Raw genomic sequence first — 16,933 nt, forward strand, 5'->3', positions numbered from 1 at the left:
TTCTCTTCCCCATTTAATGGATTTTAGGCCTTTGTCAAAGATCAGCTGACTGTAGGTCGATGGATCTATTTCTGGGTTCTCAATTCTATTCCATTGGTCTATGTATCTGTCATTAAACCAATAGCATACAGTTTTGACTACTGTGGCTGTATAGTAGGTTTTGAGGTTCGGCAGTGTGAGACCTCCTGCTTTTTGTTTTTCTTCAACAGTGCTTTGCTTACCCAAGGTCTCTTCCCTTTCCATATAAAGTTAGTGATAGGTTTTTCCATATCCTTAAAGAATGTCAATGAGGTATATATATATATTTTTAAGTCACAGGCTGTCCATTAGTTGAGAGTTGAGTCACAGAGGTGAATTCAGGTCCAGGCTTGAAGGGTGTCTGTCTAAAGGTCATTGTCTTTGGGTTCCACCAGTCTCTCTCATTAGACCAGTAATCCTGGTCTTTTTCACGATTTTGAGTTTTATTCCACATTTTTTCCTGCTGTCTCCAGGACCTCCTATTGTGATCCCTTTCAAAGCAGTTAGAGCGGTAGCTAGGCACCTTCTGGTTCTTCTAGTCTCAGGGTCATGGGGCCTGGGGTTGTGTGGTCCATTACTCCTTTGGACTAATTGTTTCCATGTCTTTTTGATTTTCTTCAATCTTTGTTCTGGATGGGGAGAGACCAATAGCTGCACCTTAGACGGCAACTCATAAGCTTTTAGACCCCTAGTCACTCTTCACTAAAGTAGGATGTGTAGAACTTAGTCTTTGTGGACTGTGTTACTCCAGTTGACCTTGATGTCCCCTGAGACTATGATCCTTAGCCCACAGATCCATTCACCCATTCCCTCAATATGTTTGGTTATCATGAAGAAGTTTTCATAATTTTGCTCCTATATTCTCTACTGTATTCATGAACTTATTTGTAGCATATGTAGATACAAAAATCCAACAAAACCAAACTCACTGCCCTCGAGTTGATTCAGACTCATAGCGACCCCTATGGGGTTTCTGACATAGCAAAGCTTTACGGAAGTAGATTGCCCCATCTTCCTTCTGCAGAACAGTTGGTGGGTTTGAACCACCAACCTCATGGTTGGCAGTCAAATGCCTTAGGCACTGCACCACTGGAGTTCCTTTATACAAATACATATGTAAAAATATTCTCTGTCAAACCTGTATGTATTCCTGGATGTACTCTGTGTTTGCCTTTGGACATTTGTTCAGCTTGCGTGTCTATGTATCCACTTGTAGATCATTGTTATTACTGTTTCTGTAGGATTGTGTATGTAACAAACAGTATGTGACTTTGTTGTGTTTTGCTCTCTCTCTCTCTTTTTTTTTTTTAATGGTGATTTGGGTGAAAGTTAACTGAGCAAATTCATTTTCCATACAGCAGTTCATACACATTTTGTATCATGACAGTGATTGCAATCTCCATAATGTAATAGCTGTCTTCCCCACTTACTCCCTTTGGTTACTTTTTCCCTATGCCTTCTTTCCTGTACATTACTGCCTTCTGAGCTATCTTCTGTGCAAATACTGCCCTTCTGATCTCCCATGATTGATTGTTCTAAGGTGTAAATGTCACCTTATATACTTGTCTATTGTTTGGCTGGAATCCACAGTAATGAATTCAATTCCAGGCCTGAAGGGTGACTAGGGGCCATAGTGTTGGGAGTTTTACCAGTCTCTATCAGACCAGTAAGCCTGGTCTTCTTTTGCAATTTTGAGTTTTGTTTCACATTCTTCCCCCACTCTTATCTAGAATCTCCTTTCTGAGTGATTGACAGTGGTAGCCAAGCACCATCTAGTTCTTTTGGTTCATGGTCATGTAGGCTGAGGTTCGCATGGTCTGCTAGTCCCTTGGACTAATTGTTTCCATGCTTCTTTGTTTTTTTCATTCTTCTTTGCTCCAGAGGAGGAGAGGCCAATTGTTGCATCTAGATGTGTTGCCTTTAATTCTTGTGCTCCTCCCAGTACCTGCCATTGCCTTGATCATTTTGTGCTGACTTCCCCCTTATTGTGTATTGCCTTTCCCTTCACCCAAGGTAATATACATCTACTCTCCAATTTGATTTACTGCTACTTTCACTTTCATTCCTGGTAATCTTCAAAGAATCATTCTTTCTGTGGGTAAACCTTTCCTTGACTTTTTATATTAGTGGTCTCAAACAATATTTGCCCTTTTGTGATCAACTAATTCCACCCAGCATAATGTCCTAGGTTCACCCAGCATAATGTCTTAGGTTTATTCATGTTATGAGATGTTTTGCAGATTGATCATTATTCTTTAATCTTGCATAGTATTCCATTGTTTGTATATGCCATAGTTTGCTTATTCATTTTTCCATTAATGGACACCCATGTTATTTCCATCTTTTTGCTACCATGAATCAGGAGCTTTGATAGCGTAGTGCCTAAGGCATTTGACTGCTAACCAGAAGGTTGGTGGTTCAAACCCACCACCTACTCAGCAGAAGGAAGACTGGGCAATCTACTTCCCTAAAGATTTACCGCCTTGGAAACCCAAAGTGAGTCACTATGAGTTAGAATCGACTTGATGGCAGTGAGTTTTTTTTTTTTTTTTTTGAGATTTGCCTTTTCTGGACATTTCATTGTATTCATCAAGAATCTCATCTTAAAAAAAAGGGGGGGGGATGGTTGGGACCAGGTTTGCTGGTCCAATAGAGCCTGGTGGAACCACTGAGACTATGGCCCCTAGCTACCCTTCAGGTCTGGAATTGAGACCACACCTGTGGTTTCCAGCCAAGCAAAGTACAGGTATGTGAGTTGAACATTTACGTCAAGTGGACACATGCCCTTGAGAGAACAATCATGGGAGAAGGAAGGGCACCTTATGCACAGGGAGACAGCTTAGGGGGCAGGAGAGTATGGAGGGATGGACACTGGGAAGTGGTACCTTGGGGAGGAAATTGGAGGGGAGCTGTTGCATTGTGGTAAATTGTGATCAATGACATGAGACAAAGTATATGTGAACTGCTGTATCGAGAGTGATTTTGCTCTGTAAATCTTCACCCAAATAAATCTAATAAAATAAAATTAAAAAAAAAAAAAAAAGAATCTCATCTTAAATGGAAAACCATCTATTTAGATCTAGTAGCTTCTTGCACAGATAGCTTTTAAAGAGAGATGATTTGTTGAGGGGTTAAAGGATTAGTGTTCAAAAGTAAGCCAAAAACCAAACTCACTGCCATCGAGTCAATTCCAACTCATAGCGACTCCCTTTTGGGTTTCTGAGGTGGTAAATCTTTACGGAAGTAGATTGCCTAGTCTTCTTCTGTGGAGTGGCTGTGGTGTTTGAACCTCCAACCTTCTGGTTAGCAGTCTTATGCCTTAGGCACTATGTCACCAGAGCTCCTTAGTGTTCAGAAGTAGACCTGGATAAATGGATAGGAAATGGGAGGACATTTTAAGTAGATGAAAAAGCATAAATAAGAGGTGATGAAGTTGAGGCATGCAAGGAACTTGATTTGTCTGAGATTTACCTTTTTTAGATGTACCTTGATCTAGAACTAACTAATAAATATATGTTTTCTCTCCATCCAGTCTGTGGCTCCAGCTGCCTTATTTCTAGCAGCTAAAGTAGAGGAGCAGCCAAAAAAGTTGGAGCATGTCATCAAGGTGGCACATACTTGTCTCCATCCACAGGAATCACTTCCTGATACTAGGAGTGAGGTAGGGGGTTAATTTCACGTCTATTTTCCTTTATTTATTTTGATTGTAACTTAATTTTGTAACTTTGATTTACTGAAGTCTTAATGGCTCTTTAATGGAACATTTCAGTGTTTTTTTATTTTCCGCAGCAGAAAAAAAATATAAATTTTATGGCAAAAATTAAGTGTACTCATTGTGGTAAAATTGGAAAATGAAGGAAAACAAAGAAGAGACTACATCAACAAGAGATGACACTATTATTTCCATCTTTTTTTTGTAATAGCTATAAATGCTTTTTTTTTAACTTTATCTTGAATTCATTTGCTGATGTGATATGACTCAAAATGAGAAAAAAACAGCTGGAAGCATCTGTTAATAATTTGAATGTGGAATGTACTAAGTGTGAGTCTAGGAAAATTGGAAGTTGTCAAAAATTAATTGGAACCCATAAAGATTGACATCCTAGGCATTAGTGAGCTGAAGTGGACTAGTATCGGCCATTTTGAATTGGATAATCATATGATCATCTATGCTGGGAATGACATTAAAGAGGAATGGCATCTCAGTCATTGTAGAAAAGAACATTTCAAGATCTGTCCTGAAGTACAGTGCTGTCAGTGATAGGGTAATATCCATGTGCCTAAAGTTCATGCAACTATTATGCACATTTATGTACCAACCACTGAAGCCAAAAATGAAGAAATGGAAGATTTTTTACCAATTTCTGCAGTCTGAAATTGATCAAATATGCAATCAAGATGGATTGGTAATTACTGGTGATTGCCATTCCTGTTTAACGTGAATGTTGGAAACAAAGAAGCAGCATTGGTAGTTGTGAAATACGGCCTCGGTGATAGAAATGGTGCTGGAGATCGCATGATAGAATTTTGCAAGACCAACGATTTATTCATTGCAAATAGCTGTTTTCAACAACTGCGGTATAGTAAATTATCTGATACGGCTTTTCTAGCCATAAGTCTTTGTAAACTCCATGGTGAAATTTGCTGCGAGCAGTTGAGGAGCTTCTGATTGTAAAAGTTAGCCACTGGGGTTATTTCTGTTGAGAGTGGCAGAAAGCAATGTTCTGGGGAGTTCATGCTTTCTCAGATACTTAGAATGCTAATGTTTTGATTGGCTAGTTTGGCCACTCTGCCAGCCTCAAAAGGAGGCCTCCTAGAGGCAGAAGTCTCTCTCTGACTGCTGGCTGAGAAGGATGTGCTGTTGAAAGAGACATGCGCTCTTGGAAAAGAGATGCAAGAGACATGCATTGCTGAGTGAGACACCAAGGGACATGCACTGCTGGGAGAGAGACTGTGAGAGACTGTTGGCTGAGAGTGGGCTGAGAAAGACTGAGCGTTTTTCTTGAACTTGAATTATAGCCTGGTGCTTCCCTAATAAACCCCATAATCTGTGAGTTCTGTGTGGCCGTGGCAGTGAAATTATTGAACCCAGCAGAAAGGTGGTGAGTGCTGCGGGACGAGCGGTTGGTGTCAGGGTTGGTGAAAGGGCTGAAGGGAGGCAGCATGTCTGGCCTGGTAGGAATAGGCCTTGGGCTACTGAAGGTGATTCTGCCTTCCTCTTGTGTGGTTAGAGGAGGTCAGAAGATGTGGCCTCCCTGCCCGTTTAGCAACAACAAACTGAATATACATGTGGTTCTTGCCAGTTGGGATACACAGGAATCAAGTTGACTGTAACTGTGGAAAAGCTCAATATCATCAGTCAGAACAGGGCTAGGGGCTGACTGTGAAACAGACCATTCGTTGTCACATGCATATTGAGGTTGAAGCTGAAGAATATTAAAACAAGCCCATGAGAGCCAAGATACGACCTTGCATAAATCCCATCTGACTTCACAGACCTTCTGAAGAATAGATTTGACAGATTGAAAACCAGTGACTGAAGACTAGACAAGTTGTGGGATGACATCAAGAACATCACGCATGAAGAAAGGAAAAGGTCATTAAAAAGACAGGAAAGAATGAAATGACCAAATTGGATGTCACAAAAGACTCTGAAACTTGAACATAAAGTAGTAAAGCAAATGGAAGAAATGATGAAGTAAAAGAGCTGAACAGAAGATTTCAAAGGGCAGCTTGAGAAGACAAAGTAAAGTAATGAAATACACAGTGACGTGTAGTTAGGAAATCAAAAGGGAAGAACGTGCTCTGTATTTCTCAAGCTGAAAAAACTTAAAATTCAAGCCTCTAGTTGCAATATGGAATGATTCTATGGGCAAAATATTGAACAATGCATGAAACATCAAAAGAAGATGGAAGAAAAACAGAGTCACTGTACCAACAAGAATTGGTTGATGTTCAGCCATTTCAGGAAGTAGCATATGATCAAGAACTGATGTTATTCTAAGATGCAACTATTGGTCTCATCTCATCTGCAGCAAAGAAGAGTGAAGAAAATCCAAGTCATTTGGAAACAATTAGTGTAAAGATATGGACTATGTGGACCTCAGCTTTCATGACCCTGAGACGCAAATAATTAGATGGTGCCCAGCTACCAAGGCCATCCACTTGTGAAAGAGATCAAAATAGGAGAGCCTGCATAGAGTGGGAGGAAAAATGTGGAACAAAATTCAAAAACACAAAAACGACCAGAATTACTGGTCTGATATAGACTGGTGGAACCACCACGGCTATGGCCCCTGGTAATCTTTCAGCCCTGGAAATGGACTCACTTCCATGGAATTAGGTCTCAGCCCAACAGTAGAAAGACTTAAAAGCAGAAGACCTACCCTAGGGAGATGCATCCCTTAGATTAGTCAACCATGAGACATCAGAAGGGCAGCATTTACATAGAGTGAAAGCTGGACAGATAGGAACACATAGATAGGAAGAGCGCAGGGATGGGGTAGTCACAGGGAGGAGAGGGGAGGAGAGCTTTTTATGGTTGGGGATTGTAATCAGGGCCGTGAAACCAAATGTGCTTGAACTGTTGAGAGTAAAACGAATCTGCTTTGTAAATTTGTACCCAAATCACAAAAAAAAAAATTTAAAAAAAAGAAAAAGAGTAGATGTTATTGAAGAAAGAAGTCCAAGCTGCACTGAAGGCATTGGTGAAAAAACATGGCTTCCAGAAATGGAGGGATACCCATTGAGATATTTCAGCAAATGGATGCAGTGCTGGAAGTGCTCACTCATTTATGCCAATAAATTTGGAAGATAGCTACTTGGCCAATAGTCTGGAAAAGATCCATATTTGTGCCCATTCCAAGGAAAGATGATCCAACAGAATGAAGAAGTTATCAAACAATATCGTTAATATCACATGTAGTGAAATTTTGCTGAAAATAATTAAAAAACAGTTTCAGTGGTACTTCAGCAGAGAACTGCTGGAAATTTAAGCCAGATTCAGAAGAGGACGTGGCATGAAGGATATCATTACTGATGTCAAACGGATCTCGGCTGAAAGCAGATAATGTCAGAAAGATGTTTATGTGTGTTTTACTGACTTGCAAAGGAATTAGACTGTGTGGATTATAACAAATCATGGATAACATACAAAGAATAAGAATTCTAGAATTTTCAATTGTCCTCACAGGGAACCTGTGCATAGACTAAGAGGCAGTCATTTGAACAGAATATGGGTATACTGCATGGTTCAGGAAATATATGTGTCAGGGCTGTATCTTTTCACCACACTTACTTACATAATCCGAGAAACTGGACTATGTGAAAATAACACATGATCAGGATTGGTGGAAGACTTTAACAACCTGTGATATGCACATGACACAGCCTTGCTTGCTGAAAGTGAAGAAGACTTTGAAACACTTAACTGATGAAGATCAAAGACTACATACAACCTTCAGTATGGATTACATTTCAAAGTAAAACAGAAATCCTCAACTGCACCAATAAACAGAATCGTGATAACTGAAGAAAAAGATTGAAGTTGTCAAGGATTTAATTTTATTTGGTCCACAATCAACACCAATCAAGAAATCATATGACCTATTGCATTGGGCAGATATGCTGCAAAAGCTCTCTGCTGCAAAGATCAGCTGCAGAAGTGTTGAATAGCAGAGGTGTCATTTTGAAGGCTTAAGGTGCGCCTGACCCAAGCCATGGTATTTTCATTCGCCTCATATGCATTTGAAAGCTGGACAGTAAATGAGGAGACTGAGGAAGAATTGATGCATTTGAATTGTGGTGTTGGTGAAAAATATTGAATATACCCTGGACTGCTCAAAGAAAGAAGAAATTTGGCTTGGAAGAAGTACAGATGAAATGCTCCTTAGAAGTGAGAAGGGCCAGACTTTGTGTCTCATACTTCAGTCATGTTATCAAGAGGAACCAGTCCCTGGAGAAGGATATCATGCTTAGTAAAGGAGAGTCAGTGAAAAAAGGGAAGACCCTCAACTAGATGGACTGAAACAGTAGCTGTGACAGGGGGCTCAAACATAGTAATAAAGAAAGCTGGAATTGGAGATACCATTTGACCCAGCAATCCCATTACTAGGTATATATCCTAGAAAAGTGAGAGCCAGGATAGGAACAGATACATGCATGCTCATGTCCATCACATCACTATTTACAATAGCAAAAAGGTGGAACCAGCCTACATGCCCATCAGCGGAAGAGTGGATGACCAAACTATGGTACATACACACAGTGGAATGCTATGCAGCACTACAGAATAATGTACAGTCTGCAAAACACTGCATAATATGGATGAACTTGGAGGACATTATGCCGAGTGAAATAAGTCCATCACAGAAGGACAAATATATTAGTTCGCTGTTGTGGAGGGTCAAGGAAAAGTTTAAATATGGAGGGAAACTTTCTTTGTTGGTTGCTAGGGGTGGAAGGGGAGGGGAGGGAACACTGCAAAAAAAAAAAAAAATGCATTGATCTATGTCACTTTAGTTTTGGGTGTTTCACTGTACAGAAATTATATTTCAATATAATGCATTAAAAAAATCATAAAGGTTAAAGTTAAGAACTACAAGGCAGGTCTCTTTAACTCTTGGCTCAGTACTGTCTAGTAGAAACATAATGGGAGCTATTATGTAATTAAAAATTGTTTTAAACTTTTTGTTAAACTTGATTTAAAAATTCATTTAAAAGAGTGAATTTAATTTTAATGTAATATTCTATTTAATGCAATATAGCTAAAATATCATTTGACCTTGTAATCAGTATTGAAAAGTTATTAATGACATATTTTACCTTTCTATTTTTGGACTAAATCTTCAAAATCTAGTGTGTATTTTATACTTCCAGCACATCTCAATTTCAGCTAGCAAAATTTCAAGTGCTCAGTAACCACATATGGTTTCTTTGATACTTGAGGAGGGTGATGAGCTATGTGTGTGTGCTTCATGACTCAAACTCTCTATTCTTAATTTACTGCTAAATCCTCCTTTGGCCTTTGGTTTCATGAGGGCTTTTGTAAAAGTTTATGTTCTTAAAGTAAGAAATGTAGCTCATTTACTACCACCACATGAGCTATATCTTGACCTAGTGTTTTTATGGTGATAATTAAGCTTACTATCGTGTCTTGTGAGCGTTTGCTAAACATGGTGTTGTATAGGCTGTATTAGCAAGCAGTGATGAGGTATATCGTGGTTTATCAATTATATAACAGGCTCCTCTAGATGGATATAAAGCACCACCAAAGTCCTTTGAGTTTTAAGTGTTCATAGTTCTACAATATTGGCCAGCACAGATTTGAAATAATTTTTTTGCTTATTCTCTTTTCCTTTGAACTCTTCTGTTTTTAGAAATCTATCATTATCCAAAGGAGCTCTGGTAGCATAGTGCCTAGGGCATTTGACTGCTAAGCTGAAGACTGATGGTTCAAATCCACCAGCCACCCCTCAGAAGGAAGTTTGAGCAATCTACTTCTGTAGTGATACCGCCTTGGAAACCCGAGGAGGGGTCGTTAATTTTTTTTTTTTTTTTTTTTTTTTTACCATTCTCCAAAAGGAAAAGGTTTAACAGAAGTCAAATGTTTGACACCAGTTAAATGCCTACAGTAGTGTAGGAATACTCTGTAAGTTTATTTTGATGATGTTGAGAAAAAGGTATATTTTAAATTTTCTTATGTCTAAACCATACAAACTTTAAAACCAAATCTTTGATGCTTCTATTGGAAAACAAAGCAAACTATGGCTATTGAGTTGATTCGAACTCATAGTGACCCTGTAGATCAGAGTAGAGCTGCTTCATAGTGTTTCCAATCTTTACAGAAGCAGTCTGCCATCTATTTCTCATGCAGAGCTGCTGGTGGGTTCAAACTGCAGATCTTTCTGTTAGCGGCCAAGTACTTAACCACTGTGCCACCAGGGCTCCTTCTATTGTAGCTATATATAAAGTGTTGTCTCTCAGTGTACTGCCCTTTTTTTTTTTTTCTTTTTCTTTTTTAAAGGAGAATCTGTATTGAATGGAATAAAGTTTTTATTTCAGTTCCCACCCTCCTAACTCTACACTTGTTTTTGAAGTTTTGGTTGCCCTGGGGAGGTTGTTAGAATTATTTAGTCTATATATTGTACCTTTTTGATGAATAATTTCTTGGTCTTTTTACCTATAGGCTTACCTGCAGCAAGTTCAAGATCTGGTGATATTAGAAAGTATAATTCTGCAGACATTAGGTAAGTTTATTTTCTTTTAAAGCATTTAAAAACCTGTACCTAATAGGATGATATGATTTTAAAATCCATAAGATAGGAAACAGGAAGAAAGTTTTGCAAAAACATTACATACATATGTAATGTTTTTGCAAAGTGGCCATGTGTGTTCCAGATTCTAGAGGTTGTAGAGCTCAGAGTTTAACCTTGACTTATACCATAGATAGAATGCAAGTGCAGTTGACGTTTGAAACAGTGGTTTGTAATTTATTTATTTTTTCCATTCTAGGGTTCATGATTTGCATTTTAAGGTTTAGCCATTTTTAACCAGGAAATAATGCTAGAAACGGTCTAAAGAACATCCATGGATTTTTATGGTCTGTTTGTTATTATAGTTAGATAATAGCATTTATTTTTAAAATTGGTAACCAGTGTGTATAACAGCCAAGTAGAGGTGAAGGAACTCAAGCTATAGCTGTTGCATGGACAACTCTGATGATGTTCTGTTATTATCTATTATTATTTGTTCTGGTTACCTAGTGCCACTCTGACAAGAATATACCACAAATGGGATGTCCTTCACAAACAGGAGTTTTATTCTTTCACAATTTGGAGGCTTTAAGTCCAAGTTCAAAGCGCCAGGCTCTAGGGGCTGTGTGAAAGCCCCTTGACCTTGGGCTTCAGCTCTGCCTCTTGCTCCTGGCCCACTAAAGCTAGAGGCTTTTCTTCACTCAGGCAGCTAGTGGCTGCTGAGGCTATTATATTAGCCCAAGGTCGACAGATAAAGTGGCACAGTCCTGATGTTACCTAACCACGTGTCAGGCTATTAATTCAAGTCCATTGAAAGTCCCAAGGTCGGCAGAGCATGGCAGGCTGCTGGGTATATGCAGGGTCTAAGCATGCCATAGGAGCTCTGGTAGCATAGTGGCTAAAGCACTTGACTGCTAACCAGAAGGCTGGCGGTTCAAACCCACCAGCCACTCCTCGGAAGGAAGGTTGGGCAATCCTACTTCCGTAGTGATACTGCCTCGGAAACCCAAGGAGGGGTCGCTATGAGTCGGGGCCGACTCGACGGCACATAACAACAACAACAACACAAGCATGCCATATGCTAGAGACCATTCTCAAGGCTTCTCCTTATATACAGGAAGCAGAACACATCCCAGCTACTCAGCTGTTTGTGGTATATCCCACCATGGAGTTGATTGCCAGCCTCATATTCATGGGGAATAACTACCACCAGCTGCCCAGCCACTCAACCAGGCCCAGCCAAGTCGACACAGAAACATAACCACCACATTATTTTTAGCAATGTTTTGGTTATCTAGTGCTACTATAATAGAAACACCATAAATGGGTGGCTTTAACAAAAAATTTATTTTCTCACAGTTCAGGAGGCTAATCTCCTAAATTCAGGGTGCTAGCTCGTGGGTAATTCTTTCTGTTGGCTCTGGAGGAAGGTCCTTGTCTCTTCTGAGCTTCTGCTCGTAGGCAGTCTTAATGTGGCTTGGCATCCATCTTTTCCTCCATCTTTGCTTGTTTAATCTCTTTCTTAGCTCAAAAGCAATTGACTCAAAGGATACCCTACACTGATCTGTCCTCATTAATGTAACAAAGACAACCAATTCCCAAATGGGATTATAATCACAGGCATAGAGGTTAGGATTTCTGCACATATTTTGGGAGACAGTTGAATCTAGAACAAGGAGACAGCCTACTTTTAAAAACTTAGCAAATATGGGAAACAAATATTTCTTGTTTTAGGCTATAATTTTTCTCTAGGTAGGGGAAGATTTTATGATTGTGTTGAAGTTATCGGTACAACTGTATTTTCTTGTACTTACATACATATGAGGAGTTCCTTAGAGTTTATATCTAAAGTTAATTTCTGCTAGTTCACTTTTTAGTTTAAATAGGCTATCTCTAGGCTAATCATATTTCAGGGGACAAATGATATTTTTCTGATGGAATACATTTTTATTATTAGTAATATTTAAATATGGAAACCAGTAAAATCTAATTTTCAGGAATCAGTTGTCCTTATAAAGTAATTTGCATAATACATATTTCTCAATAGAATTTCTGTACTTGTATCTAAAAAATTTTATTTACTTTCTCCAAGATGAAAATTTATTCAGAAACAAATTTTATAAATACACTGATCTTCAGTAATTTTTCTAAAGACCATTTGAGATAAGATAAAATAATCAGTATTAATTGCACTTGAGATGGTGAACAAAACAGGTAAGAGAAGAATAAATTTCAGAATGTTTTTCAAGATGAAGCTTTAGAAAGTAGTCATCTTTTGTGAGTGATTGCTTTTTCCAGCCTTGTGTGAGGTTCAGTTAGATTCTTTTGTCCCTAAAAAGCATGTTCTGTGTTCAGAGGTTATTGAGGGGTCTTGAGACTGCATTAACTTTATCATTTTAGTGAAACCTTCTAGCTCAAAGAAGAACAGCTTTGGAGATAATACATGGTAGAAAATATGCTGCTGCCTATTTTGTGTGACTCTCTTAGCCACTGAACAGCAGTTTGGAGAGGCGGGACTAAGGGAAAGCTTTAATAATGATCCAGGTAAAAGAAGTATAAACTGTCTTGAGTATTTTAGCTTTTTAACCAGTTTTTCTTCTTTTTAGGTTTTGAACTAACAATTGATCACCCACATACACATGTGGTAAAGTGCACTCAACTTGTTCGAGGTAAGGACACTTGTCTTAAATTGTTTTTCCCTTTTAGGATCTATATTTGCTATTGACAAATAGATAGTGTCACTGACTGCTTTAGCCAAAAATTTAGTTGAAAGGCCTGCCTGGCTTAATCAGAATGAGTTGTTCTGACTTAGGTTTTTCTGTTGTGTTCTTCACTTCTCTTGTAAAGGCCTTACAGATAATCATACAAAATTACCTGGACTGAGTTCTATTACTAACAATCCCTTGGTAGAACTTTTCTTTTTATTCTGATTTAATCTTAGTAGCTATAGTTGAATGAAACCCAGTTCCTCTAGTTTTTCTTAAACAAGTAGTGTCAAAATAATCTGGACACCATTGTTGCGTCTAAATGCCTTTTATAGTCTTGTGTACCAGACTGAGAACTGACCTTCTTTATATTTCACCAATGTGTATTTCATTTGAAAATTCTTAAGGTTTCCCCAAATTCTTTACATTTAAAAGCGTTTAAAAAGTATACATTGGGCAAGGATAGCTTTAAACAGACATGGAATATATACTAATACTAAAAAGACTTAAAGTTCTAGGCAGATAAAAATTTGGTTTTCACCTGAGCATTTTTTTTTTTTTTTCTTTTTTAAGGAGGGACATGTTTTGTTTGTTTGTTTTAATGGAAAAAATAAATATAATAAATAATTTATCTGTTATTTGATGATTTGGAGTTTAAATCAGAGTTTACTTAGTTAAAAACTTTTCATTTGTTTTAGCAAAAGTCACTTTTCCTAAATACGTGTCAGGGTGGTCTTGATTCTGATTTTGCAGCCAAATAATTTGTCCTCTAGTTCACTGTTTCTCAGTAAACCCTCACACCAGAATCTCTGAATTGCTTGTTAAAAGTGCTTATGCCTTTCTCTAAACATACTGAATCAGGGAGAATGCCCAGGAATTGTGTTTAAAAGTTTAAAATAAGTAACCCTGATAGCTGGCATGCAGAATAAAGCTTGACTTCGTTTGTCTGGAAGTAGTATAATTACTAATATTGTAAATAAAAACAGTTAATTTGTTACTTTCAGTAGAATGTAAACATCAGATGGTTAGGAGTCATGTATGTCTCATTCAACACTGTATTTTCAGTACCTTGCAAATAATACATGCTTACTAAATATTGATTGAGAATAAATGGAACTAATAACTTTTCTCCTCTCCTACCCTTTCTTTTTTTTGTTTTTAGCAAGCAAGGACTTAGCGCAGACTTCTTACTTCATGGCAACAAACAGGTTTATATTTTAATTTTTTTCCCTCTTTCTGAGATAGAGCTTTATTTGGGTGGGAATTGTCATTATTTAAGAGGTATGCGGAAAGATTTCAGGTCTAGCACTTGGTGAACTAGGCACCCAAAAACGTAGGTATAAAAATGATACAGTGTGTATCATTGCCAATATATAGTATAGGGTAATTCTTTGATAAATGTTGATTTATGTAGCTGTACCTTAAATTCCATGGTGCTTTTTAATTTGCATGGTTATGTAATTATTTAGAAGCTCTGGTGGCACAGTGGTTAAGTGCGTGGCTACTAACTGAAAGCTTGGCAGTTCAAACCCACCAGCCACTCATCGAGAGAAAGATGTGACAGTGTCCTTCCTGGAAAGATTTTTAGCCTTGAAAACCTTGTATGTGCAGTTCTGTTCTGTCCTGTTGGGTCACTATGAGTCGGAATCGACTCATGGCAGCAAGTTTGTTTGGTATGTAATTATTTAGTACTGTTCTGAAAGTTTAGGTAAACTTGAAGCTCCCTGATAATGACTGAAAATCTAATTTGGAGAATGCTGCAATGTTTACAACATTTAAAAAAATTCATTTTTCTCCCCCTGCCTCAACAAATGGGCAGTCATATGCGTAAAGAGTTGTAATATTTTGTTTTACTTAAAAAAAAAAAATTAAATTATGACTACCTAACTTATATTACCATACGACTTACTTGCTTTCATTTCCAATCTGTTGGCTTTCCATGGAATCCAAAGATACGTTAATGATTGTTAGGGCTAAGAACTTCATTTTCATAGCCTGATGAGGGAAATTGTTTTTTAAATTGTGATTTGGGTGAAAGTTTACAGAGCAAATTTCGTTTTCCATACAGCAGTTCACATATACTTTGTCTCATGACATTGACCATAATTTATAACATCTCCCCTCCTACTTCCTCCTGATAGTTACCTCTTCCCTGTGTCCATCCCTTCATGCACACTTGCCCCCTGAGCTGTCTCCCTGTGCATAAGTAGCCCTTCTTTCTCCCATGATTGTTCTCTCCAAGGAGTGTATCTACCTGATGAGGGAAATTTTAAACTAAATTGTCAATTGAGCATATTCACACTTGGTGGAGTTATCATCTGTTTATTATTTTAAATAGACTAGAACTATGACTAGCGAGGGTCAAGATCATTTTTGGAGTATTTCCTTAAGTATTTTATTTAAGGATCACATACACCAAAAATCTTAACAACAGTTTTCCTTCAGGTGTGAGTTTTTTCTGAAGATAATATAGTAGGAAACTGAGAGTATTTTTAAAGGCCCATATACCTGCTGGGTGATGTTCTCAGCCTTTTTTTTGGGGGGTGGGTGTTGGTGGGGGCATCCCTGGTCAGTACATTGAATGATGTGTAGTCAAGGAATTTGGAAATGTTTGTTACTCAAGCAGATGGGTTAGTAGAAAATCATTATACTGATTGTTGGTTCAGAGCACTGGATATTTCTTGCCCTTCTTGCTCTCCAGTGTTTCGGGTTTTTTTCCTAAGCTTTTTTTTTCTTTTCTTTTTTTAACTAATGGAGAGTTTTAGCTTTGGGTTCAGAATTGAGAGCTCATGATACTCTCTGTTTCCTTCCCTCTGATGTCAGCCTGCATTTGACCACATTTAGCCTGCAGTACACACCTCCTGTGGTGGCCTGTGTCTGCATTCATCTGGCTTGCAAGTGGTCCAACTGGGAGATCCCAGTCTCAACTGATGGGAAGCACTGGTGGGAGTATGTTGACGCCACTGTGACCTTGGAACTTTTAGATGGTAAGTTTTAGAGTAAGGGACTTCAAAATGCACTTGCTCTTGATTTGTCACATGTATGGCCAAAGGTGACTTGATTCAGATGAAAATAGTTAGTTGAGGTTATTCTTCATTACTTCTGCTTCTCTGAGTCTTTTTTTTTTTTTTTTATATTCTGTTACTTTTTTTTTTTTTTGTAGAACTGACACATGAATTTCTACAGATTCTGGAGAAAACGCCCAATAGGCTCAAACGCATTCGGAATTGGAGGGTAAGAATTACTGCTATCAGCTTGTGAAACACAACCAGTTTCTTCTTTTGACTACACCAGTGAATGTACCAGAATCAGATGTGTGTCTTAGTTTTGGAATTTCCCTTTTTATAATTATGCAATAATCATGACTTCAGCTTCATAGCTTGGATACTAGCCCAGAAGTCAGTGGCTGTAGGTAATAGCAGGATTTGCTTTGTGTTGTGTAACTCTTATGATACGATTATTTGGTCAACAAAATGGGTTGCTTATTTTCTTTGTGGAGACTTGGGGAAAAAGTGCCTTTCCTGAGTCAATAAGAATTGGCTTCTGTTGGAAACAAGATATACACACACACATTTAATTTTGTTGTGATTTGGGTGACAATTTACAAATTCATCTTCCATACAACAGTTCACATATATTTTGTCTCATGACATTGACTGCAATCTCCCACAGTGCAACAGCTCTCCTCCCACCTCCTCCCCATAGCCACCTCTTCCCTGTGCCCTTCCCTCCCATGCATTCCTACCCTCCAAGCTGTCTCCCCTGTATATACACAGCCCTTCTATTTGCCCATGATTGATCTCTCCAAGGAGTGTATCTATCTACTGTAAATGTTCAGCTCATATGCCTGCCTGTCTTGTTTGGCTGGAAGCCACAGGGTGGGTTCGGTGCCAGACCTGAAGGGCAGCTAGGGGCCATGGTCTCAGTGGTTCTACCATGCTCTAACAGACCAGAAAC

The 16,933-nt window shown here is 38.4% G+C and overlaps 1 protein-coding gene across 1 annotated transcript in view; it reads left to right on the plus strand.

Annotated features, from left to right (window-relative positions):
• CCNT1 (cyclin T1) overlaps nucleotides 1-16,933 on the plus strand; it is a 43,197-nt gene that overhangs the window by 21,876 nt on the left and 4,388 nt on the right. Inside the window, exons 3-8 of the mRNA XM_007937873.2 lie at nucleotides 3,551-3,679; nucleotides 10,205-10,265; nucleotides 12,878-12,940; nucleotides 14,139-14,184; nucleotides 15,800-15,963; nucleotides 16,140-16,210. Coding sequence (XP_007936064.1) covers nucleotides 3,551-3,679; nucleotides 10,205-10,265; nucleotides 12,878-12,940; nucleotides 14,139-14,184; nucleotides 15,800-15,963; nucleotides 16,140-16,210 — 534 coding nt within the window. The remainder of the gene's footprint in view (nucleotides 1-3,550; nucleotides 3,680-10,204; nucleotides 10,266-12,877; nucleotides 12,941-14,138; nucleotides 14,185-15,799; nucleotides 15,964-16,139; nucleotides 16,211-16,933) is intronic.

Source organism: Orycteropus afer, unplaced genomic scaffold (genome assembly GCF_000298275.1).
Source record: "Orycteropus afer afer isolate SDZICR_OR568_19922 unplaced genomic scaffold, OryAfe1.0 scaffold00045, whole genome shotgun sequence".
Taxonomy (NCBI): Eukaryota; Metazoa; Chordata; class Mammalia; order Tubulidentata; family Orycteropodidae; genus Orycteropus; species Orycteropus afer.